The following is a 25,304-nucleotide window of genomic DNA, read 5'->3' as shown; positions in this document are numbered from 1 at the left end:
ATTTGATCAAAGGCTTTCACTCAAACGAGCCTCCTCTTCTTCCTCCTCTCCAACAAAACCCTCGTGGGCCTCTCACGGCCTGCTGCTGTGACTCTGTCACAGAGGGTTAGCGCCCCCCAGTGGACACGCGCACCGCTACACGCTGGGGTCCCACCGCAGTACTGTGTACACAGCGCTTTCACACATGAACAAGGAACTACCTTATTGATGACCTCTTTTGAGTTCCTGCTTGTGCCAGTAGACCGCAACAACAACAATACCACAACTAGTACTATGTCTAGATACCACTACTCCTTTCTGCTTTCTGCTGTTATGTATTTTACCTGTACTATTGATACTTCTAATGCAACCAGTGGTCCTACTGCAACTAATGATATATAAACATCTCTAATATCCCTTCTAACGTTAGTATTACTAATACTCTGCACTGCTGCACAGATTTACAAGTATTACGTAACATTGCTGCAACTGTTGGTACTGCTATACTGCACGGATGAAATGGTAATACTAACGCTTGGAGCCCTCTACCACCAAGCAGTACTACTGTTGCACTGCTTCTAACAGACATACTTCTACAATCATTACCCATAATGCAATGCGATTACTTAATGCTTTTACTACTGATTCTACACTTACAAGTTCCCCAATTGTACTGCCAGCAGTTTGTTTCTTGTATTATTACTGTTTGTAGTCCGTTAGTCCGGCTGTGATTCCTTGTATACACCTGCTTCCAGCACCCTGACTCTTTATATGCATCCCAACCTGCTGGGAGGTGCAAACGGAGCGCGCCTACACATTCACCAGATGAATGCGGTTCATAAAGATCCACCTGCTGCTACCTGACACCTGCACTTTACATTCAAAGTGATATCACTTTGTAGTCGACGGACAGGAGGGAACAGTGGCATGTATTCGTAACGCAGTGTGTGGTGTGACTGCCACTCTTCTGGAGCGTTTTTTTAAATATTTGTGTGCTGTCGACATTGAGCTTTAATCACAAACCCTGCATCAGCTGTTCAGCTCCCCGTGTATCCATCGAAACACTGCTGTGTTTGTCCAAGGAGGGCTTTGTGCTTTGAGGGTTCTGGATGGAAGGCCCGGAGGGTTGTCGGATCAAATCTCAACACCATTACTAATTTCTTTATATTCAAAACAACTTCTGAACTTCAAAACCGTAATCGCAGGGGACATACTGATCTGGATATCTGCCAAACTTTAGAATCAAAACATTGAAACATTTTATTACATTATTTGAACCTAGCTTTCTTTATGTGTAAAGTGCACCGATGTGAAACTGTTCACCTTCACCTGTCCCCAGTTCCAGCTGCGTGCTTGTCAGGAGCTCCAGGCCGTCTCCTCCAACCAGAGAGGTTGTTCTTCCAGGAGGAAGCACTGAGCGCGCTGCGTAACCCGCTGACTCAGGACCTGCACAGGTACCGGGAAGAGACGCAAAGGCTGACCTGTTTGAAGCACAAAGTAGTCGCACAATACGAAACATAAATTAAATTGGTAATTCGGATTAGAGAAGCATTGAAGCATTGCCCGTTCATATTGTTCCTTCAGAGAGGAAACGCACGGCAGCAGACCGAGTGACCGCAGCATGCAGGGAAAGAACGAGTTGGAGATGGAGCAGGTAAGCAACCTGGTGCGCTTCGACGCGGCATCTAAACTCAGTCGGCTTTTATTGTCATCCACACAGTGGATCTACTTTCTGCACCGAGCAGAATGCACCTTAGATCAACATACAGTACCAATTGCATCCCAATCTGCGCTCTCATTTCCTTTTTGTCTAAATCTCCAAAGTATCTCAGGGATTGATGTTGTATCCATTGTTTTCTCCCCCGCATCAAAATCCATATCTCACCACTTACTCTGCCGAGTAAGATCTGGGACAATAGTGTGAAGGAATCCTGTACATGAGACTCTATCCCTGCTGTCAAATATGTACCACGTCTGTCTTGAGTTTCTCACGATCTGGACCATTTGTATGTTTGATTTGCTGCTGTCCCCCAGTACCTTTTTACTTTGTTCTCATCAAGAGAGGAACTCTCACGCTTGTAGGGGTTGAATGAATGAGAATGAGACGTGAGTTAGTTGGATATGGTCCGAGATGACAGCAATGTGCTCCACTACTTAGACTGATCCCCCAGCAGGAGTCTGCTACTGTGGGAGCGCTATATTTAAAAATAAATGATTAATAAATACTGGCAGTCTTTCCCCACATTGTTGAATTTGATGAAACAACCATCAAAAAGTATGTAATATTTACGGCAGTATTTTAGTTGACAAACGAAGCAGAGCAATAGAAGCTTGGGAAGAAGCTTTTGAGCACAGTTGAGGGAGAATAGTAAGTGTGTGTGTGTGTGTGTGTGTGTGTGTGCGTGTGTGTGCGTGTGTGTGTGTGTGCGTGTGTGTGCGTGTGTGTGTGTGTGTGTGTGTGTGACAGACAGAGCCAGATGAGCAGGCAGATGTTTCCTCTGTCTCCAAACTGACTGTCTGAGAAAGACTGACAACAGCTGGACTAATGCCAGACACACACACACACAGACACACACACACACACACGAAGAGCATAATTTCCCTTAAAAAAACAACTACAAAAAAGCCATAGTAGACTGACACAGTCGTGATGGGAAATGGTGAGGGAAGAAACCTGGTTTGGAGTCTTATTATAACAGGAAACCTGTCAAAGTGTCACCACAGTTTAACTTGTGAAGCTTAAACACAAACAGCAGACAGGCCGGCTGCCAACATGCTGCAACGTCTCCTGCACAGGAACACAACATGAATCAGACCGTCCCTATCAGTGTGTAGCCCTGTATCCCTGAAACGGGGAGCATCTAATCTCTGGTGAGCTCTTTTAAAGCGAGCCACGTACGTGTCAGAGCTTGAAGCGCTACTGAGCTGCTATATGTAACCGGCCGTGTGTGAGGCAGTGTTCCTGAGACAAGGTTTACATTACAATGCTTAATATTCATGGTAAAATGAATTCTTCAATAAATAAGTTCATTAATATAAAAATACTTTCTGACAGATGGAGTCAATCGGAAAGTGAATTTAAATGGAAATAGGTCATCAAACTGGATTTGACAGCTGACTGAATTTAGAGAATCTGGTTTGTGGAACTCTGTGACTCTGATTGCCCCAAAAGGCAAATTAAATCATGTTGTTTCTGTTTCGTGTGACATGTCTCTGTGGACGGGGGGGGGGGGGGGGGTTCAAACCCTTGACACCTTCAGTCTCATACTTCATCCCGTTAATCTACACGAGCCGCGTCAGAGAGAGGCTCCGTAACCTCTTGATCAGATTATGAGCTTAATCTGTCAGAAAATCGGCCCGGATTTGTATAATCACACATCACTTTGATTAGACATCAAATCTAAATGATGTAGGGTTAGGGTTTTTAATTGGATTCACTATTCTGTCCCGGACTGTGGACTTTAGTATCCCGCACACACTCTGAACCGCTGTGCAGTCTGCTGAATGTGAGCTCTGCAATATCCCGGTGTCTCTCTCCTGTAATGGGTTAAGGCCAAAGATCATTAAGAGCTGAAGTAAGAACTATAAATGTGAAATGACAGTGTGAGACCAGGCCAATATCAGAGCAGCAGCTGGATGAGCTACTCTGCACTCAGAAACACACTCATTAGTCATTATGGAGAGACAATAAATCTCTCCAGAACCTTAACAACAAAGGAAACGTGTTCTTTAAAGGTTGGACCACAGGTGCAATGAGTCCTCACATGAGGACATCTGGGGTGCAAATACACAAGGGAACTATTTCTGAAAAATATGTTTTGTTAAGATCCTTTTTCATAACATTGCAATCGGGCTCGATTGTATAGTGTTTGAAAAAAGAAGGCAATGTAGTATAGTGTAGTACAGATGCAGGATTATGTTCCTGAGTGCATGAAAAGGTCAATACACAATTTTTCTGAATTTATGCCGGCTGATATTTATGAAAGAATTTGTTTGTCTTTTAAACTTTTTGTACTTGCTGGATTTAAGTGATTTTAATTTGATTTCGTCAAAACAATGTTATTTAAGCAACGTGACGCCACATTTGTATTCTGAGCATGCACACAATATATAAAAATAGAGAAATGAATCCCATTGCAAGCCGTAGTGATTCAAACAATCATAATCATTAGAATATTTGCCTATTTACTGGTTAAATGATACACTGTTCTACAAGAAAAAAAGGATCCACATGTCCATTTTCTGCTACAGTTTATACTGCCAGTCGTCCTCACTAAACCGCTTTTAATATTGCGTATTCATCATATCCCTAATGGACATATTTGAGAGGCTTACCCAGCAATCATACATCTCGGCTCATTGGAGTTTTTTCCCATGTGAAATAAAGAGGCATCAAGGATTTCCTCGACCAGATTTCACCTGATCTGTAACAAATATTGCTGTTAAAGAGATAATCGCCGGTTAATAATCTGTTATTTACAGTCCGGAGGGGTCAGCAGCAGCAACAAAGGAACATATTGCTGAGCAGATTGCTGTGGGCCAATCGGCTGTCAAACACAACACCGCTAACTGCTTATTTAATGACACGTTTTACTATATGATCAGTACCTCCGTCTCTCTCTTGCTTTTGTGTGTCACACAGACTAAAGCTTTTGGCAAGGTGATCTGTGTGTCTCACAGGCCTAACAAGTGACTGAGTTTACACCATGAGAGGTTTTTGTGTGAGGACATTGTGAAGAAGTGAGAAGGAAAATGTGAGAGTCTTGAATAATAGTTTGAATTGAGGACAGTGAGTAGAGTCAGACACATACACACACACACACACACACACACACACAAGGAAGCCAAAGGAAAGACAGACAATGCTAGAAACAACAATAATCTGGAACGCAATGCAAGGAATTAAGGAAAAAACACAGTGTTGTTTTTTTTAACTGGTTTGAACTTGTTGACAAAATTATTCCTAGCTTTGTAGAAAGTATAAAATACAAAAGAAAACAGGGAAAAGCTAAAACAAGCAAGGAACCTCGAAACGCACAATCTCCCCACAGGCAGAGATGGTGAAATGGCAGCTCAATCAAATGTATTGTTCCCAACATTAAGACTTTCTCATTGTTGGGTGTGCAGATGGGCAGGAAGTGGATCTCTGTGTGATCGCTGAGTAAACCAGTGCTGCTCATGACACAAATCCCTAAAGACTCCCACAAACATGTCCCTCCACACCAAATCACAGGTATTTTAGTGTCTTAGTATGAAAGGGATGGAGTGTGCAGTTAAAGGGGGATTCCACTCAGTCTACCAGTCAGGAGGAGTCAACCTGTGACAATAGTTGTACAATGTTTTTGCCTCGATGACATCATAGTGACGTTATCTTTGATGTGATGTCATAATCGCCTGATAACATACCCTGATTACCTGGTCACATGATGTCATCAGGTTTATCATAAGGGGGCTTAAAGACTGCAGCATTTTTAGCAATAGCGCCATTTTAGACTGGAAGTGATGTTCAGTAGACAGAGAGGTTCTGACTAAAAAACAATGTTGAGTTGCATTATGGGAAATGTTTGATACGTTTTTATTTTTTCAGGTAATTGGTAAAATTAGGCAAAGTTGAACTTCTGGAGAAATTCTGAGAGAAAAAACCCTGAGCACTTGTGCGCCATAACATCAGTGAGGCATTCACTGCGGTTCCCAAGGATGCACTGCTGTCACATATCTGGGTCAGATGGTCCGCAGCTCGACGCCATATGTCTGTACTGTATCAACGCCACAGGGAATTGAGGACTTATGTGTGTTTGTGTGTGTGTTGTCATTACTTGAGGGAATTACGGACCTGGTTTTTTCCTGAATGAAGGACGTCTGCACGTCTCTCTGGCTGATTGTTCAGGGGTTTTTAACTGGTTTCTCCTTCACCTAAAAAAAAATTCCTTTCTTTAACGTTATTCTAATTTTTATTTGTTTTAAAAGGTAGTTATTTTCTACAAAACAAGACAAAGACATTTAGGCATTTATAATACAATATGTTGTTAAATATTTAATCATTAATTTAGAGTATATTAACTAATAATTAACTAATGTATCTTTTTTTTTAAATAACCAAGAGTCTGTTTCATATGCAGCACACAGATATAAAATAAAAATGTAAGAATAGGGAAAATAAAGTTCAAAATATTAACTCAAATATGAAATAACAATTAATGAAGTATGTTTAGTGAAGGATTCCACAGTATGCGGCATCATGTCCTGTTGAGTAACACATTTCATCCCCATGGACTGTGTCCCGTCTCCTCGTTCCATAAGGCTCAGAGAGTTCAAACTGAAAAAACAATAACATTAAAAGTCACCAGCTCAGAGCTAATCCCGCCGCGGCCTGTAAACATTTTAATACTGTGGTGATTAGCGGGGATCCCTAAACCCCAGCCCTCAGTCCTCCCAGGCTCCTTCCCCAGCCTGGGCTCGCCGGCCCTGGGGGAGGCGGCCAAGCGAGACACCGGATTAAGGCCACTCAAATGCTTTGGACCCTTTGAGCCCCGAAAGTTAAAATTCCTGGATGCTCGCCACTTCATTTCTCTAAGTGGCATCGGCCTCTTTGTTGCAATGTTAATTAAAGTTGGACTTAATCAAGCGGCTTTTTTGGCATGCAAAAAAAATAACTCCGGTTATTTTTCTCTTCTTTTGTGTGTTTGCATGTGTGCGAGTTGACTTCCATTTTTATCTTGGAGACTATTCATATATTTGTCATTTTATTTTTGCGGGTGAAAAGTGGGACGCTGTGTTTTAGGGGGAGGGTGGGGATTTTCCAGCTGAACGAGCAGATGTTACACTTTCTCAAGAGAGATTTCTGTCAGGATAGCGACTCGCACACCGATCCGCACACAATGGGCTTCATGCCATTGTGCGTGCTCCAAAACATCCACACACTGTAAAGACGGGACGAGGCTTAAGCGTTGACGTGCTGCTTTCAGCAACTCCAATCCACGTGATGGAATGATGTGATTTAAATCTAATTCGAGGAAGACGGATGTCTGAAAGCAACCTTCTGCTTCTCGTGGTGCGCTCACACCAAGTGTGAAGCAGAATCATTTGTGTTTATCTGCATTACTTGATCTAGAGACGTTGGAGCATGGCTCACCTCCTTTAAAGTACTAATTTAATTTCATAGAACTTGTCCAACATAACTATTTCTGCTTTGTACATATGCTTTTGCTTATATATGATTTTTTCTTTTTTTTTCTGAATGGAGTTTAACATTGTAGCTGCTCCATCAACACAGTTTAACCCTCAATGATGAAAGCACAATATGAAAGAGGTCTAAACTGTGTAGTCGACTGGTGCTGCCTGTTAAACCCCCCACTACTAACCTGTTACATGCCGACTCCTTGCTAACAGCCGTGTTGGGGGTTTTGTTCACTCCTTTCAGCATGCTCCCGGGTCTTCTTCCCCAAACTCGCCACTTAGTCCTCACCAGACCAGCAACAAAGAAGAGGCCCTGCAGGCCTTCCGGGCCAGTCATAAGAAACCAGCCACAGGCCTGTCCTTCAAGTCCAACTTGCACCGAGCCAGCAGCATCAAAGACCTGATCAGTAAATTCTCCGGTCCAGATCAAGTCTCATCCTCCCGTCCCCCAAAGAACCCAGCGTCTGGAAGGGGTCGAGTACCGAAGTCCGCTCCCGCAGAAGCTCTCAGCTCTTCGAGGTCAACGTTGAGTGCCTCTGACTCCGCGCTGGACGGCGTCGGGCGAGACAACGGTGCGCTCCCGAGCATCACCGTGACCCCCCCAATCAGGGAAACCCAGAACTTGGCTCAGTCGGCTCAGAGAGGCCCCGACACCAGCAAGATCGTTGCGAGAATAGACTGTCCAGTAGGCGCTAGCGCTGAGAAGACCGATTCAGAACCAAGGAGCAAAGCCCAACCCACAGAGTCCGGGAGAGACTCCGGCGTGGGATCGGTAAGCAACGTCCCGATCGATGACCTAGCGTGAAATGATAAGCGTGTGAGGACGGCACGACGGCATGGCCCTGCAGGTTTTTCCAACGCATCTCCTTGCATGATGAAAGCAGCGTCATCAATCCGCACGACGACCCCAAAAAAAATGAAGCCGCAGCGAGATTGTAACGGCTTCTCCAATTGTGCTACCCAAACAGCTCTCTCTACAGCTCTCACATCTCTTTGATTCTTTCCCTGTCAATCAGCATGTTGCGTGATTGCAGTAATTGGGATATATTACATTGAGCAGGACCCTTTGATCATTTGCTGTGAGACATATGATATTGATGTGGTTCATTGTGGCATGTGATCTAGAGTATCTGCAAAGAAGGAACCCAGTAATTGGTTTCAAAATGACAACATATTCCCCGAATATAAAGTGTGTGTATTATCTGTCCGTCTGCACTGCAAAACTCTTTTTTCCCCTCCTGTTCAAACGTGATTGGTTGCTGTCTACTTGATTCCATCCATATTGATTTGCTCTCTTTTAATATTTGCACGTTGGGAAAAAAATCTAATGAAGTCAAAAGGGCAGATTGAGTTGAAGTCGAGTAATAATAAGGAAAGTTCCCATCACTGGTGCTTAACACATTGATAAACATTACATTACATAACATATTCGCACGTTAGCGACCAGCTAAATAGGTTTTATAGATTACCTTTATATATATATTATTATTAATAGATCTATTTCATCCCATTTCTCTGGTCACCTGCCTCAAGGAGTCTGAATTGGATTTGAACAAGCAGTCCGAGAGCCCGTCGGAGGAAGAGCCCACCACACCTCGGGTCATGCCGGCCACCCAGAACCCCAAATATCAGCTGTTTCTCAACAGCGAGCACAAGACCAACGGTTTGAGTGGCAGTGATGGTCCAGGAGGGGGTGGAATGTCGGGCGACACCAGCCCTAGGCCAGCCCGATGGGAGACCACCCGGCTGGGGGGGAACCACTTCCGAGGGTCCCTGGAGTCTCTGGCCTCGCGGGACTGGGACAATACGTCTGACAAGGTAGGGTGATGCGACATGGGGACTCACGTGGTCATAGCTCGGATTCCTGAAGCACAGAATCCGTTATTAGACAGCGCCCTCTCCTGGACGAAACGCACACACTGCAATAATGTTTATTTTGTTATCAATGTGGAAAACCTTTTGACTTTTAACATGCTAGTGGAAAAGTCTAATTTCCTTAAACACTACAATCTGCAGGTGCAATCAAATGTAAACATGTAACTTTCCATCATTCTATTTTAGAAGGTATAAGAGCATTTTTCACTAATAATTATAAAAGTACAAAAATCATTTTGATGCCAATAATTTCCATAACACAACATTAGTATAATGCATGTGTCCTTTACTGTTATTGAACAGCACCATCTGCTGGACAAAACAGAATTTTATTTGTGAACCTGAATGATTGACATATCAAAAAAGATTTTTAGATTCTATAATTTGAGAGCTTCAAATATAATATTCTAACACCTAATAAAGTCAAGATTAAGAAACTCCTAATTGTACGATACTTGAACGATGATTATCTTGCGTTGAACGTAATCGATACAGGTACCTTTAATGCATAAACACTTGTATTTATGCTTTTACTTCAAATAAATGAAGTCACGCAGAGGTAATTTTCCAAAATTACTTGTAATTAATGTTATTGTCTTTAAATAATGGACATTTATTTATTTCCTGTTCTTGTAGAAATTTATATGTGAATGGACTAAAGTTAAACTTATCATGCGTTCCGATTTATTAGATAATAACATTTTACCTTTTTATTTTTTAAATGGAAATCATAACAAATACCGTGCTTACTAACCCATCAACTTCTACGTATGTAGAACTGAAGTAATATCAAAACGAAGCGATTCCCGGGGCTGGCCTGCACTCAGTTGCTTTGACCCTTGTGTTTCTCTACTTGTACTGCTTTGTTCATTTGGTATACATCAGATGTCCCTGTTTGTTTACAGTCCTCCAAGTACTTCAACAATCCGTACGGCACCACGTCCTCCATAGATTACAACTCCATGAACCGAATGTCTGAGTTCAAGGTTTGTTGTGAAAAGAACAGTTGTGATTTCTTCAAGATAATCTTTCCATGTTTTCTATTTTATTTTTTTTAAACATTTTTTTCTGTCTGTTCCATCCTCATCTTCAGGTTCCTGGTAGACTGTCACCTGCCAACTCTGAAATGAACATGTACAACTTCAACGGTCGCAGCATCAGTCCAGTGGGAACTACCCCTATTACCTCCGTCAGACCCCGTTACTCCGCCTACGACAGTCTGGTGAAGAGGAGGGGCGAGGTCAACAACACTGTACGGCTCCTAAAACAAACACACACATAAATAACACTCTATCACTACGCCGACTGATTATGTCCTTTCTCCATGTTTCAACATCTGTTTTTGTTGGTACAGGTGACGCCCACCACCCACTACAGTATGCGCTCTAACACCCTGGGAGCGCCAAATAAAAAAAACTTTATAGAGGAGTTGACAAAACAGATGGAAGCCTGCCAGAAGGTAGGCTCCCCCCCCCGGATTCATTTTGGGATACACGTGTCCTTCTGCCTTAAGGAGTTTCGTTACCACCAGTAGGAACCTATTTTGAAGCTGCGTGTGTTCTCTCCAGCGTAACCAGTTCCTCGAGGCAGAGAGTGTGGAGATGGAGAAGGAGAGGAGCCAGATAAGGTCAGATCTGTTGGGGGTTTTTGTCCTAATGGTTGGTGTTTTTTTTATTTGGTTCATGTTGTTGCTCCTTTCCCTACTCGCCTTCGGTTTCACTTTTTTTTCAGTACACTGCGTGATGGATTGGAAAAACAGTTTTGTTACTGAAATGGTGCTTTACAGCTGAGCTACTGCTGGAACAACTTGTATTAAGCCGGAGTCACTTTTCAAAAGGCACCGGCCTTTCCCTTATCAATCAAAATCTACACTCTAGCCCCGCCCATTTTTTGCGCAGTCCAATTGAATGCAATGGATCTGACTTCTTGTACTTTCCGAACCCCGCTTTATACATTTAGATTCACTTTACAGTGAAACAGAAGCTGAGGACGCTCCAACCTTATAACACTAAGCTGCCATGCATTGTTCGACAGACTTTTCACTTGCTGGAATTTGAAGGTTTTTCCGCTGCCTTTAACCCCACCTCCAGGGGATGTCCTAATGGACTGACGCCCCTACCTCAGTCCACTTATACTTTCCTGCAGTAAGATGTGAAAGGGATTCTCAGCAGGCGATTCCGTGGCTTCCCTCCCCTCCGTCGTCTGTCTGATAGCCCTCCTCCCGTGCAGGTTTGAGATGCGCGGCCTGCTGGTGAACAACGAGGACCTGCTGAGGACCAACGCTCAGCTGAACAGCGAGATGAAGAGGATGAGAGAACAGATGATAGAGATGCAGAGGGAGAACCAATCCGTGGTCGAGAGTTACAAGGATATGGAGGTGGGAGGGTGAATGCAATCATACTGGACCACTATACAATCCCATTGTTTCTTTTGTTACTGACCCTTCTCTTGAACTGTGCAGATTGAGGTGAAGCAGGCCCGGGAGATCAGGGTGGAGGCCAACAATCAGGAGTACGCCTTCGGCTTTCTCCAGCAGTCCCTCCAAAACCAGATCAAAGACGCTGAGGTACACAGAAGCTTCTCACACAGCTCCTCTCTTTCTCTACTGTCAAACAACAACAAAACATGTCATTACAGAGGGTGTTCTCCTGCACTGTTCACAGCTGGGAAAAGAGTTTCAATATAAGTTGAACAAAATCCATGTAATTGATTTGTGTGGATTTCACTTGATCCTGAGCCAGCACAACGTTGCGCAAGAGTGGTACAGAGGGATGAAGTGTTCCTCAGGAGGAGGTCTTGGTGGACAGGGTTATTTTAGCAGCAGTAGTAGTAGTTAAACCCAAATCCCAAATGTGCCTGAACCTAACTAAGGACCTTTGTTTTCTGTTTTCTGTCCCAAGACACACACATTGTGTTGGGAGGCAGACATCTGAACTGTGTGTGTGTGTGTGTGTGTGTGTGTGTTCAGGAGAACCTGGAGAAGCAGACGCAGCATGCCCAGACCTTATCTGAGAAGTTGTGGCAGGCAGAGAGACAGCTGGAGGAGCTGGAGATCCACAAAGACAGCAGAGACAAAAAGGCATCGGAACTCAACAGCACCATCCTCAGGATGGAGTCGGAGGTACAGAGACTTTACAAAGGCTTTGTGACTATTCAGACGGAGAGATGAGACTTAATACGTATTGTTGGATTTTTAGAATTTCACAAAAACACTGAATCAATACTGACCACACAGCGACTGAGGAATCTCAACGTTCCTTTTTCATTACCGTCTAAATGCTCCCGTTTACATATTTAAATCACCCAAATCGGCATGTCAGGAAAAACAAACAACTGAACTCAATGTTTGCATTACTTTAAAAAAAAAAATAAGGAATGCAAACTTATAGTTGAGTTGATCAGTTTAATCCTGTCAATGAATAAAGATGAAGCTGTGAAGCTATTTTTTATAAACAAAATTGAAAGTGTAAAAACTAATTCTAAGAACACTTTATTTGAAATCATGTGCAGCATGATGCACTAGTGTGTGCACAATCAGAACCCCAAGGTAAAGGTTGATTAAGGCCTGAGAATAAAGGATGTTGAAACCTTGTTGGAAGAGACCCACTAACTGTATGTCCCCGTGTGTGCGTCCAGCTGAGCGAGGCCCTGCTGGTGTCCACGCAGGCTACGGCCCAGCTCAGCCTGCAGCAGAAGCTCCGCGAGGACAGCGAGCGGAGGGTGGAGGAGCTGGAGGAATCCATGCTGGAGAAGGACCAGGAGCTGCAGAGACTGCAGACGGTCGTCGGCAGGCTGCATGGAGAGGTGCGCGCCGTCCTATAACCAACAAGTCACCGGCTCACACCAGCGCGCTAAAAGTCGAGTCGCGTATTCTATCCTGTGTGTGGGCAGGTCTCCGATAAGCTGATTGATAAGGAGCGAACGCTGGAGGACGAGATTCAGTTGAGAGAGAAGATACAGCTCCAGTGTAAGCAAGCGGAGAGGACGGTTGACGACCTTACAATGGAGCTGCAGAGCACCAACCAGGCCAGGGAGGAGCTGGCCAAACAAGTGAAACTGGCTCAGGTACTGGTACTATCTATTTCACAATATTTTTGTCTCCTGATGGGATTGTATGACTACCAGTTAAATACATAATATCCAAGACTTTTCAATCCAAAAATATATATTTGTATCAACTTGGATGAGATGTCAGACTGCTAAGCATACTCTAAAAATAGCACCCTCAAGGGGACCTCTTCCATATGCTTGCTGTAGTTCAAAGAGTATCCAGTGTGTTTAAATACATGACCCAATGATTCAAGCAGAGATGTCCACTTGAATAAATCAGTCATGCAAACCATCAGAGTTTGGGGTTAATTAGGCATTAATTATGCAAATGTTGCTTAGCGTGCTAATCCCATAATCCTAAATAATCAGTGTTATTAATGAAGATACTTAAATCGGTGGCGTTTCTGGAACCGTTTTGCTTAAATGATGGCAGACAGTTGAAGTCAGATAGAAGCTGCCTGAAAAACTAAAAGTTTGATCACAATGCGTTATTTTTTTTTGGAAACTTTCAGGAGAAGATGATTGACCTGGAGAGTGATCTGGAGGAGCTGCATGACAGCGAGCTGAGGTGGGCCAGCAAACATAAGAGGGCAATCGAGCAGGTAAACACACTTGAGACAGGAAGTGAGCTACCTTAACCATTCTCGGAATTGACATCAATTTCATTGGTTTTTGGCTGACTTTGTTTATCAAGAAATATATCTGTGTGTTCTGCTGTCAGATTGAGCAGCTCCAGTTGAAGGTGATCCAGGAAAAGGATCTGAATGACCAGCTGGAGACTGACAAGGTTGCCATGGAGAGACAGGTACTGTGTGTGTTTTCACTTCTACATTTTAAGCCAGTTAGACCCTTTATCACTTTTTCCATCTGTCTGATTACTGATTTTATTTCCTCTTTTTAGCACAACATATTGACACATACATCCAGAAATCTTTCTTATTATTGTAAAAATGTCTTTGGTCTTTAGTGATTTCTTGGCCGACATCTATCCAGATATACAATCTAATGTGCAAATTGACTTTAAGATGTTTCAAATATATACAGTATATGTATATACAGTACTTGGCACCATTCTATACCAAAGCAGTTCCACAGTGGATTACATAAAAACAAACCAGCATACTGTACAAATACTGTGTTTATTTAAGGAATAAAAAGGCCAGCCTTTGCAAAATAAACACAGCGTCACTCTTTTCTTCTTTCTGTGTGCAGCTGCGTGAGCTACGTATGGAGGTGGAGGAGCTTCAAAGCTCCAGAGTTCAGGAGGATGTCGTCTCCAGAGCGGAGAGCAGGGTTAAAGAGCTGGAGAACACTCTGAGGACTGAAGAAAGGTCAGTCACATGACTTTCTTACTGACCATTGAGCAGAATTGCATTTAAGAGAATTTGCTCACATTTTGGATGACCTGATGCGAACTCAAGAACTGATAAATATATAAATATAAACATTTCACACAAATGTCTAATAGGAACTTATGTGATGACATGGATGCAAACTTTACGGAGGCTTTTATGTCGATACTCTAAGTTTCCTTCCTTAGATGCAGCTTAGTTGATTTGATGTGGAACAACGGGGGCTGGAAACAACATTCAGGTCTGGGTTAGCATGTGACGGATTAGCCTCCTCAAGCCAGTTTCCGAAGTAACTTAAGGAGTGCGCTAACTGCAGAGCGGTCAGCTGGGACACAAGCAGGATGCTTGCTTACGTGCAAATGTGTTTGGGTTTTGTGCAGGAACAAGTCTGTTCTCACCAACACCATCAGTAAACTGGAGAGGAGGATAAACGAGCTGAGCGATCAGATGGAAGAGGAACACCGGATAGCAACTGAGCAAAAAGACCTGGTAACACATACACTCTGCCTACATAAATGCAGTACTGAATACATCTAATCCACGTATTTTAGCGTTTATTGACATGTGAGAACACAGAACTCTGCTGCCAAGGCTCTTCAGAATCTTTTTTGAATATATTTTGTCTACTAAGTACATTCCGTTGTACACATTGACAACCTTTAGGTGTTTTCATGTCTCAGTTGTCGCTGTCTAGTCCTGTCCGTTCAACCTTAAGCATGGCTCTGTGATCGGTTTCCACCCAGATGACCCAGAGGATGCGCTCTTTGAAGCGTCAGGTGAATGAGGCCGAGGAGGAGGCGAGCCGTAAGGAGGCGCAGTACAGGCACACCCAGAGGGAGCTGGCCGAGGAGAGGGAGACGAGCGGCCGGCTGCAGAGGCAGCTGCTCGACCAACACATGCAGACAAAGTATGTTCTCCAACATAGACACACACACACAAATAGACACGTCAGCAGTTGTGGATCCACATTTGGGAACACTGTGTGAGGGATTTCTGGTTTAACGCCGTGTTTTTTTGGCAGCCACGGCAATTAGAAGCTAGTTTTCTACATATTACAGGCAGCAAATGGGCACACACACATTATTATGATAATGGTACGAAAAAAATCGCCATGTCTCACTGTCCCTCCATCAGGCGTAAGGAGACCCTAAACATCCGTCAGACCCTGGATAACCTGAGGTTGGACCTGAGTGTCGACGACGAAGGCGACGACCAGCTGCCGCAGCAGCCACAGACAGGCAGTGTCACCGAAGTCTAAACCCTCACACTCCCTCAAAAGGAATCATGACGGAACGAGCTACCGCCATACACTGACAGGCCGTGGGTGAAATGAGGTGTAACCATTTTCTAAACCTGCCCCCGCCACGTTACTACATGAATAGATGGGAGGTGTTGTAGGTCCAGTCTTCAAAAAGTCCAGTCCTCCAAAAAAATGTTCCCAATCTGTTGTCAAAGGTTAATTCATTTTATTTGTACTGATCTTCCCAGTAATCTCCTAGAACGTGTCTTTGTAATCTTGTTTCAAAACGAAGTTACTCATTTGCCTTGAAAGATGCTTGGAAAAATATTTGGAATGCATGCATGTTTTGCTGACTTGTATACGCTAAGCTGTTATTGCCAATTCTTTGCAAGTGTACCAGTTAACATTTACAGTATTTCCATTCAGGAAGTGACAGACCCTACATTTTAATTGACCTCCTGGCAACTAGCAGGATTTGCAACAGTCCACTATAGACCTAAAAAAAACTGAACTGACAGCCTTATTGTCAGTGTGACAGACATCAATTAGTCTATTGAATTAAACAATGAAGTCAGACGCTTTCTTTTTTATTCACATGAGAATTGTTTACTGCTTTTTTGCTAATAAATGGACAGGAGCTTAGTGATGAAAGACTAACATAAAAAAGATAATTAATCAGTGATAATATTCAATAACAAAGATTTGTTGAAACATGCCTTGTGTTTTTGAAGCGTCTAACATCTTGGAATAGCCTGATGTATATTTTTGGTCATTTTTTTCCAACATCATCCAGTTACCTTTAAGTCCTAACGGCAATGTTTAACTCCAACGTGTTTGTTTTCGGCAAGGGTTCTGTTTAATTCTTTTGAAAAGGAAGGTGCACACACAAGGATTAACTGGTTCCTTGTATATTTCATGAAACATCTGACATTACAGGGTTTAAAAAAAAATTGATGCAGCTTTGCGGACAGCTTTCCATGTAGTATTTGAACAAAATTCACGCTGGCTTTCGACATGTTATGACAACATGCTGTAGAGGGATCTTTTGATGTGATTGTAGCTTTTGTATTGATTCACACACACATAATCATGAAATTATTAATATTGGTGAATTTTCTTCATTTGCAACCGCTTATTGGGCGAAACTTAATCTTTAACTCAAGAGTTTTTTGGGGAGTTTGCTGCTGTATTGCTACAACTTTCCCACCCACATAGAGAATATAATATTTGAAATAGGATTCTCAGCAATAAAGAAGATAATCTAATTTCACAGTTGGTGTTAATGAAAATAAACTCAAAGGTAAAATACTGTTTTTAAATGTTTAAGGTCACAAAAGACAAATTCATGTCTCATTACAACTCATCAAAGCTTTGTATTAATAGAAAGTGGCGGTGAGAGTGACAATGAAAATAACAATTATAATAATTGTGTAAAAATGTAAATGCCTTGTTTTTTTCTACACAATTATCTGGTTTTATTCTACAATATTGACCAACGGGTTCATTGAAAAAGATGAAACTTACTTTTTCCTGCTTGAGTGAGGAAATTAAACCCAGCCATGATGCTCAGATAGTCAGGGTTTACATTTATTGGTGTTCTTTGCATTTTTGAAAATGGGAACATGAATTGCTTACAAGAGATTCATATTTCCGCGCTACAGTGTCTTTTTTTTGGTTTTATTATTTTAGTAAAAGAAAAGCAATCTACCGATTATGTAAAAATAAAGATTTTATTGACTTTTGTAAGTTCACTCCATATTATACTATTCTGGGGTATTTATTTTCACATTCTCTGTTTTGGTGGGTTTCTTTGTACAAGATGAAAATAAATTGTTCTCCACTGTGAATTCTGGATTTCCTCACAAATATTGAGCCAAAAGCTTTAACTGAATGGACTAGTTTGTTGTAAAAGGCATTGTCTAATGAACAAGTAAAATTTGTTTGTTTTGAGTTATGTTTTAATGGGAAATATGTGCGAAACCATTTTGCTATGATCACACCGTATACATTATGAAACATTTTAAATACAACTGTTTTGTGAATGAAACATGCAACATAAAGGTTACTTGGTAACTGATGTGGAATATGCTGCAGTCAACATTGTAAAGTGTTGTCAATGTTAACTGTTTCTGTTAAACTTGTTGCGGTTAACGTTTAAAGTCTGGTTAGAGTTGAGCCGGATACTTGGCTGGAACGAGTATCCGGTACGGATAAAGCACTTTTTACGAGTACGAGCATTACACCATTATACTGATGGTGTTGGTAACAACAGACTTGTTCCTGCACAAAACCCAAACACATTTGCACGTAAGCCAGCATCCTGCTTGTGTCCCAGCTGACCGCTCTGCAGTTAGCGCACTCCTTAAGCTACTTCGGAAACTGGCTTGAGGAGGCTAATCCGTCACATGCTAACCCAGACCTGAATGTTGTTTCCAGCCCCCGTTGTTCCACATCAAATCAACTAAGCTGCATCTAAGGAAGGAAACTTAGAGTATACGAGTCAATATCTGCTCAAATTGAATAAAAGTTCTCATTGGGTAGCTAATAAAATTCTGACCATCAAAGAGAAAATTGATGGTCTACTACCCCCAACCGGAGCAGACCCGTCCTCGGATGTAGGAACCTTGGACGCAGCCCTGATACCTACTTGAATGGTTCCTCTTCCACTTGTCTCCTGGATCAGATTCCAACTAAGCTGCTTAAAGAAGTTTTCCCGTTAATTAGCACATCCCTACTGGATATTATGAATCTGTCTTTGTTGACAGGACATGTACCACAGTCCTTCAAGGTAGCTGTAATTAAACCTCTTAAACCTACCCTAGCTCCAGAGGTGTTGGCTAACTACAGACCCATCTCTAATCTTCCCTTCCTCACTAAGATCTTTGAGAAATCTGTCACAAATCAATTATGTGACTTTCTACAAAACAATGCTTTGTTCGAGGATTTCCAGTCAGGATTTTGAGTGCATCATAGCACAGAAACGTCACTGGTGAAAATTACAAATTATCTTCTACTTTTCTTGTCTTGCTGGACCTCAGTGCTGCATTTGACACCATCGATCACCGTATCCTGCTGCAGAGACTGGAACACTTGATTGGCATCAAAGGAACTGCACTCAGCTGGTTTAAATCGTATTTATTGGATCGATCCCAGTTTGTGTTTGTGAACGGTGAATTATCGAGGACCACCAATGTTGGTCACGGAGTCCCACAAGGTTCTGTGCTTGGACCGATTCTATTTACCCTCTATATGGTTCCTTTGGGCGACGTTATCAGAAAACGCCGCATAAACTTTCATTGTTATGCAGACGATACTCAACTGTATCTATCGATCAAGCTAGAAGGCCAACCAGCTTGTTAGACTTCAGGATTGTCTTGGAGATATCAAAACTTGGATGACCTGCAAATTCCTGCAACGGAAGTTATCATGATAGGCCCAGAGCGCCTTCAAAGTCAGCTGTCGCGTGATACAGTCTCTATGGATGGAATTGCTCTGGTATCCATCAGCACCGTCAGAAATCTTGGAGTTCTCTTCGACCAGGATATGTCCTTTAACTCTCATATAAAGAAGACTTCAAGGACTGCCTTTTTCATCTACGTACTATATAGAAAATCAGGAACTTCCTGTCTCAAAGTGATGCAGAAAAACTAGTTCATGCATTTGTTACTTCTAGACTGGATTACTGTAATTCTTTGTTATCAGGCTGCTCTTGTAAATTGCTTAAACCTCCCCAGCTGATTCAGAATGCTACAGCATGTGTATTAACAAGAACTAAGAAATGGAATCATATAACTCCTGTATTAACTTCTTTGCACTGGCTTCCTGTTAAATCAAGAATAAAATTTAAGGTACTTCTCCTCACCTACAAGGCACTTGCTGGTGAGGCACCGTCTTATCTTTAAGAGCTTGTTACACCGTATTGCGCTACAAGGCATCTGCGCTCCGTAGATGCTGGGCTACTTGGGGTTCTTAGAGTTTTAAAAAATAGGATGGGGGCCAGAGCCTTCAGTTATCAAGCTCCTCTTTTGTGGAACCAGCTTCCACTTTCAGTCCGGGGGGCAGACTCGGTCAGTTCAATTAAGATCAAACTTAAAACGTTCCTCTTTGATATTGCTTATAGTTAGGGCTGGCTCAGGTTAGCCTGGACCAGCCCTTAGTTAAGCTGCTCTAGGCTTAGACTGCCGGGGGACTTCTTAGGACACACCGAGCCCCTCTCTCACTCTCACACTCTCGCTCTCTTCTTCCACAATCATCCATGTTTTATTAATGTACAACACTAATTCGGCTTCTTTCCGGGAGTTCTTTGTGCTTTCTCGCCTTGCAGGTCTTCGTGCATCATAGTTTTGTGAGGACCTCGGTTCTGACTCCTGGCATGGCTCTGCTGACACCTGCTGCTGCTATCATTATTTTAAATATGATTCATATTACTGTCATCATAAACCAACATATTTCTGCTCTCCCTCTCCACAGAAGCCTCTGTGGATGGTGGTTCGACCTGATGGTGGTTGTCCCTGCAGTGGTCCTGCCTTACACCTGTTCTGCTACTGCAATTACTTGTATCATTTCTGTTAGAGGAATTGAATGTATTTTTACATTGTTGATTCTGTACACTTCCATTGCATTGTCTGTCCATCCCGGGAGAGGGATCCCTCCTCTGACGTTCTCCCTAAGGTTTCTTCCCTTTTTCCCCATTGAAGGTTTTTTTCATATTTTGGGGCGTTTTTCCTATGACGATGTGAGGGTTTCGGGACAGAGGATGTTGCATGTGTACAGACTGTAAAGCCCTCTGAGGCAAATTTGTAATTTGCGATTTTGGGCTATACAAAATAAAATGAATTGAATTGAAGTAGAATCCCGCACCCCACCCAGCTGTTAAAAAAGTAACTAAAGTACATTTTTAAAGAGCTACGTTTTACTTTTACTTGAGTAAATTTTTAGACTGGTAACTTTACTTGTACTTCAGTAACATTTTACTTAAGTAACAATACTTTTACTTGAGTACAACATTTTGTTACTCTTTCCACCTCTGACGATACACAAGGTTTAGGATATGACAAGTACAATAAAGAGTTGTTAATTGATATGTGATTCTTAATATTCTCTTTTTAAAAAAAGTTGAGAATTGTGACAAACTTTTATTGATTGAAAATGTAACACTGACTTCACAATTATCATGAAGTCATAATCATGACGGAGGCTCGGTTGTTTTACTGAACTTTGTTGTTCAGGTTTATTGAACAAAACACAGCGGCAAATAACAACCTTTTCTGATTTACATTTTTGTAAGATGGCAGCATAAAAAACTAGAACAGATCCTGTTTTTCACCCTTCACAATAAAACACTTACGTTTCTTCAAATTAAACCCATATGGCACTTTTTTACCGTACCTTGTAATTTGGAAATACGATTGTACCTATGTTACAATTAATAATCAATGCTTAATGTCTAGAACTGTAAATAAGTCACAACATCCTCCCGCCCAATGAACAACTGTTCATACGTATCAAATTGACCTTTAACCTATTTCTAATGGGTATAGTAACTGAACAGGCCTTCTTAACACGCTGCCTGTAGAAGTGCAAACATTACATGAACGTATGAGACCATCTCTGCCTGGAAAGACCTCTACGAGTCTACCCATCTTCCATGTCTGTCTGGGTGTGTTGTCCTCCCCAATGAGAACAACATCTCCTACTTTAAGTGCTGTTGGAGTAGGAGTGTCCACTTTGTGAGCGGATTTCAAATCCAATAGATAGTCTCTGTGCCAGCTGTTCCAAAAGCTGGTCAAAAGTCTCTGCTGGTATTTCCACCTTTTACCAAGCTCCTCACGGTTTGCTGTGAGCACCTGAGCTGGAGAAAGAAAAGTCTTTGGTGGCAAGGAAGTCAAGCGTTTACCAACCAGGAAGTGTGAAGGGGTAAGTGGCTGGGGCTCTAATACATCACTATGTACATACGACAGAGGCCTAGAATTCAACACTGCCTCAACCTCAGTAAGTACAGTTGTGAGTTCCTCAAAGCTCAAAGAGGCTTTTCCCAGTACCTTCTTTAAGCATGTTTTAACAGATCTCACAAGCCTTTCCCAGAAGCCCCCCCCCCCCCATCAGGCAGCCCGCTCAGCAATGAACTTCCAGGTGATCCCTTTCTCAGTAAAAAACTCTGTGAGCTTTGAACCCTTAATATTTTGCCATAACTCCTTTGAATCTTTGTCTGCTCTTTTGATTGTTTTAGCATTATCAGAGTAAATGATCTTACATAGCCCTCGTCTTGCAATGAATCGCTTTAAGGCTAATAGAAAAATCTCTGTAGTCTGATCTGAAACCAACTCCAAATGTACTGCTCTCGTTACTGCACATGTAAACAGCGTGATGTATGCCTTTACTGGCTGCCCCTTAGATCTAACATACAAGGGTCCTGCAAAATCTACACCTGTAACTTCAAAAGGAGGTGACTCAGTTACTCTATCTCAAGGTAAAGGAGCGGTAATCTGCTTTGCTGCTTTAACCTTAAGTTTTCTGCAAATGTAACAACTTGAAACAATGCGTTTTACAAGCTGTCTCCCTCTCAAAATCCAGTAATGTTCTCTGAGTTGAATCAGTGTATCTCGTACACCAGAATGCATCACCTTTTCATGACATGAATGAACCAATAGCTCAGAGTACCTGGGATTTGTTGGTAGTACCCAGGGGTGCTGTTCTCTGAAACTAAAATCAGAGTGCTGTAGTCTTCCCCCAACACTTAGCAGACCATTTTCATCTAAGAATGGTTTCAAGTCTTTGATTTTAGAGTCTCTTTTCACATTTAGTTTTGACCTTAGCTGGGATATTTCAGAGCTAAAACAACGCTCTTGCGTAGCCTTTACCCAGTACATTTCAGCTGCAATCAGCTCTTCCAGAGAGGTTAACTCTCCCTGAACCCTTTGACAAGACCGTGTGTTAGTTACAAAGCGTTTTACCCATGCAGTGATTCTTAACACAGTCTTAAGCCTGCTGTACTTTTCTAAGTTCAACAGAGGTACCGTTTGTTCAGCGCTAGTGAATTGTACAACAGTCTGATACTTAGATTTCAGCTCAGTGTTTACCTCATTCACCACATTGTCATCATCAATGTCCAGCTCCCTTTCAGCTGTGGACAGCGAAGCTGGTCCGCTCCACCACAACTGGCTCTCAATAAAACTCTGTGCATGCTGACCTCGTGTAGGTAAGTCAGCAGGATTCATTTTACCAGCACAGTGGGACCACGTCTCCGGGTTTGTGAGCCCTTGTATTTCAGTCACTCTGTTGGCCACAAAGGGCTTCCACCGCTGGGCTGAGCTGCGGATCCAGTGAAGAGTGATCATCGAGTCCGTCCACATTTGAAGTTGGCTCTTCTCCATGTTCAGTGGTTTGAGAAAACTGTCCTAATCTTGCTCCAATAAGTGCACCCATAAGCTCCAGGCGAGGTAATGTCATTTTCTTTAGGGGTGCGACTCGCGACTTAGAGGCCACAAAGCTTGTAACAGTCTCTCCTTGTTTGTTTTTTCCTTGTAGATATGCCACAGCACTGTAAGCCTTTTCACTTGCGTCACAGTAGACATGCAACTTTACCATGTGTGACTCTTGCTGGATCTCAATGTGGTACCACCTGGGAATAGCCACCAGGTGGAGCAGTGATAGCTCCATACACCACTGTTCCCATTTTTCAGTCAAATCAATGGGTAATGGTTCATCCCAACTGAGCCCTCTCTCCCACATTTCTTGGAATAGGCACTTCACTCTGATAGTAAAGGGAGTGAGAAACCCAATGGGGTCAAATATGCGAGCCGATGTTTGTAGAACACTTCTCTTTGTGTTTTCTTTGTCCCGTAAAATGTCAATGAGTCCCTTTTGATCAAACACAAAATCATCTCTCTCTGGTCTCCAAACGAGTCCTAGCACTTTGAGCACATTTCCACAGGACTCTGTATCTCCAGTCAACTCTACTCCAGTCTCCTTCCACATGGCTCTCAGGTCAGGTGAGTTGGTAACCCATTTGCAGAGGTCCATGCCTGCCTGAGCGAGAATGTCTTTTGCTGTTGTTGTCACATGTAGAGCTTCCTGCACAGTAGGTGAGCTTGAAATAAAGTCATCTACATACAGAGAGTCACTGAGGATCCGTGCTGCCTTTGGTTGTTCTGTGTCAAATAGTTTGAGGTGTTTTCTGATGGTGGCAGCAAGCAGGAATGGGCTGGGAGACACTCCGAAAACCACTCTGTTCATTCTCAGGACACATACCTCATTGTTGCAGTCTTTGGTCGGAGGTCCATGCATCCACAGGAACCTAACAGCATCTTTATCCTTTTCTGCGAGGGAAATCTGAAGAAAAGCCTTGGTTATATCAGCAGTGAAGGCAATCTCATGCAACCTGAATGTGATGAGTACCTCTAGCAGGTTTGGGTTTAGATTAGGCCCTGTGTGCAAACAGTGATTGAGGGATGGGCTGTCTGCATCATGTGAGGACACATCAAATACCACTCTCAGTTTAGTTGTGGCCTTGTCCTCTCTTACAACAGCGTGATGTGGCATGTAATATCTTACAGTCTCTTGGTTCCTTGCCACTGTTTTGTCCTCTAAAACCTCCTCACAGATCCCTTGCTGCAGGTAGTCCTGTATTACGTCGTTGTACCTGGCATACAAGGCTGCATCAGTTTTTAATTTTCTCATAAGGCTCTCAAAACGTCTCTTTGCTACCTTAAAGTTGTCTGGAAGCTGGTCTTTGTCAGATCGCCATGGTAACTCAACTTGGTAGCGTCCATTTTCGAATGTAGTAGTCTGTTCAAAGCTTTGTAAAATGTCTGAGTCCTCTCGGCTCTCCGCCTGTTTGTTTACAATGCCCAGGGGACTCGACCTCCCAGAATGCATGTAACTATTTGGAAATCTGGGTCTCTTCAGTCAAACTTATGTGCATGCAAGTGGTTTCTGTAACGCTGGAGGTAGTCACTGGCCCCTGCAAAGCCCATCCAAAAATACTCTCAACTGCCACTAGTGAATTTGTGACCTTTTGGACCTTTCCAGTGACTGCTTGCCAGTAGTAGTCTGCTCCTATTAACACCTGCAACTCTTGATCGTTAGCACCCTCTAGTGGAAAGTCTGCAAGTTGAAGCCCTCTTTTCTTTATCTCTGCTTGAATGGGCTCGCTTGGGAATTTTATCACAGCACTGCACACCTGAGGAGTCTCTACAGCTTCAATCTCAAGTCTCTGTTCAGTGTTCCACATATTCTCGAGCTCAACTCTCACAACATTGCGTTTCTCTGTTACAGGAGAGGTGGAACCAAAAACATGGAGATTTAGTGTCTCTTGCCTTACAACTGGGAGTCCTAAGGCTCTGACGACGTTTCTGTGAATGAAGCTTCGCTGGCTGCCTCCATCTAATAGACAGCGTGTTATCTTCCTCTCCTTTGGTCCTACCGTCCATGTCTTAACTGTCTGAAGTAGTACTGTGTTCTGAGTATTGGTCTTCACCTTTACAGGGCTTGTCAATGACGACAACACAGCTTCTGTATTTTCACTACTATTGGTAGTGTTAATATCTAGCTTGGCTTCAGACTGCTCACAAACTGACAAGTGGTGTTTCCGGTTGCATAAGCTGCACAAAACCTTTACTCTGCAGTATTTT

The 25,304-nt window shown here is 42.7% G+C and overlaps 1 protein-coding gene across 2 annotated transcripts in view; it reads left to right on the top strand.

Annotated features, from left to right (window-relative positions):
* The window catches only part of LOC119227022 (cingulin-like protein 1), a 38,269-nt gene extending 20,551 nt beyond the window's left edge, over positions 1-17,718 (top strand). The window contains exons 3-21 of one of the 2 annotated variants that reach the window (XM_062558907.1): positions 1,319-1,433; positions 1,564-1,633; positions 7,400-7,927; positions 8,689-8,973; positions 9,936-10,016; positions 10,124-10,282; positions 10,385-10,489; positions 10,599-10,657; positions 11,260-11,407; positions 11,492-11,596; positions 11,999-12,151; positions 12,667-12,834; positions 12,922-13,095; positions 13,593-13,682; positions 13,802-13,885; positions 14,293-14,411; positions 14,813-14,921; positions 15,176-15,339; positions 15,567-17,718. In XM_062558907.1, the coding sequence (XP_062414891.1) occupies positions 1,601-1,633; positions 7,400-7,927; positions 8,689-8,973; positions 9,936-10,016; positions 10,124-10,282; positions 10,385-10,489; positions 10,599-10,657; positions 11,260-11,407; positions 11,492-11,596; positions 11,999-12,151; positions 12,667-12,834; positions 12,922-13,095; positions 13,593-13,682; positions 13,802-13,885; positions 14,293-14,411; positions 14,813-14,921; positions 15,176-15,339; positions 15,567-15,690 (2,688 nt within the window). In that variant the 5' untranslated portion in view covers positions 1,319-1,433; positions 1,564-1,600 and the 3' untranslated portion in view covers positions 15,691-17,718. The remainder of the gene's footprint in view (positions 1-1,318; positions 1,434-1,563; positions 1,634-7,399; positions 7,928-8,688; positions 8,974-9,935; positions 10,017-10,123; positions 10,283-10,384; positions 10,490-10,598; positions 10,658-11,259; positions 11,408-11,491; positions 11,597-11,998; positions 12,152-12,666; positions 12,835-12,921; positions 13,096-13,592; positions 13,683-13,801; positions 13,886-14,292; positions 14,412-14,812; positions 14,922-15,175; positions 15,340-15,566) is intronic. The other variant, XM_062558908.1, reaches the window with a different exon arrangement.
* The last annotated feature ends 7,586 nt before the right edge of the window (positions 17,719-25,304 follow it).

Source organism: Pungitius pungitius, chromosome 18 (genome assembly GCF_949316345.1).
Source record: "Pungitius pungitius chromosome 18, fPunPun2.1, whole genome shotgun sequence".
NCBI classification, from domain to species: Eukaryota; Metazoa; Chordata; class Actinopteri; order Perciformes; family Gasterosteidae; genus Pungitius; species Pungitius pungitius.
This window is presented reverse-complemented; position numbering and strand designations above follow the sequence as displayed.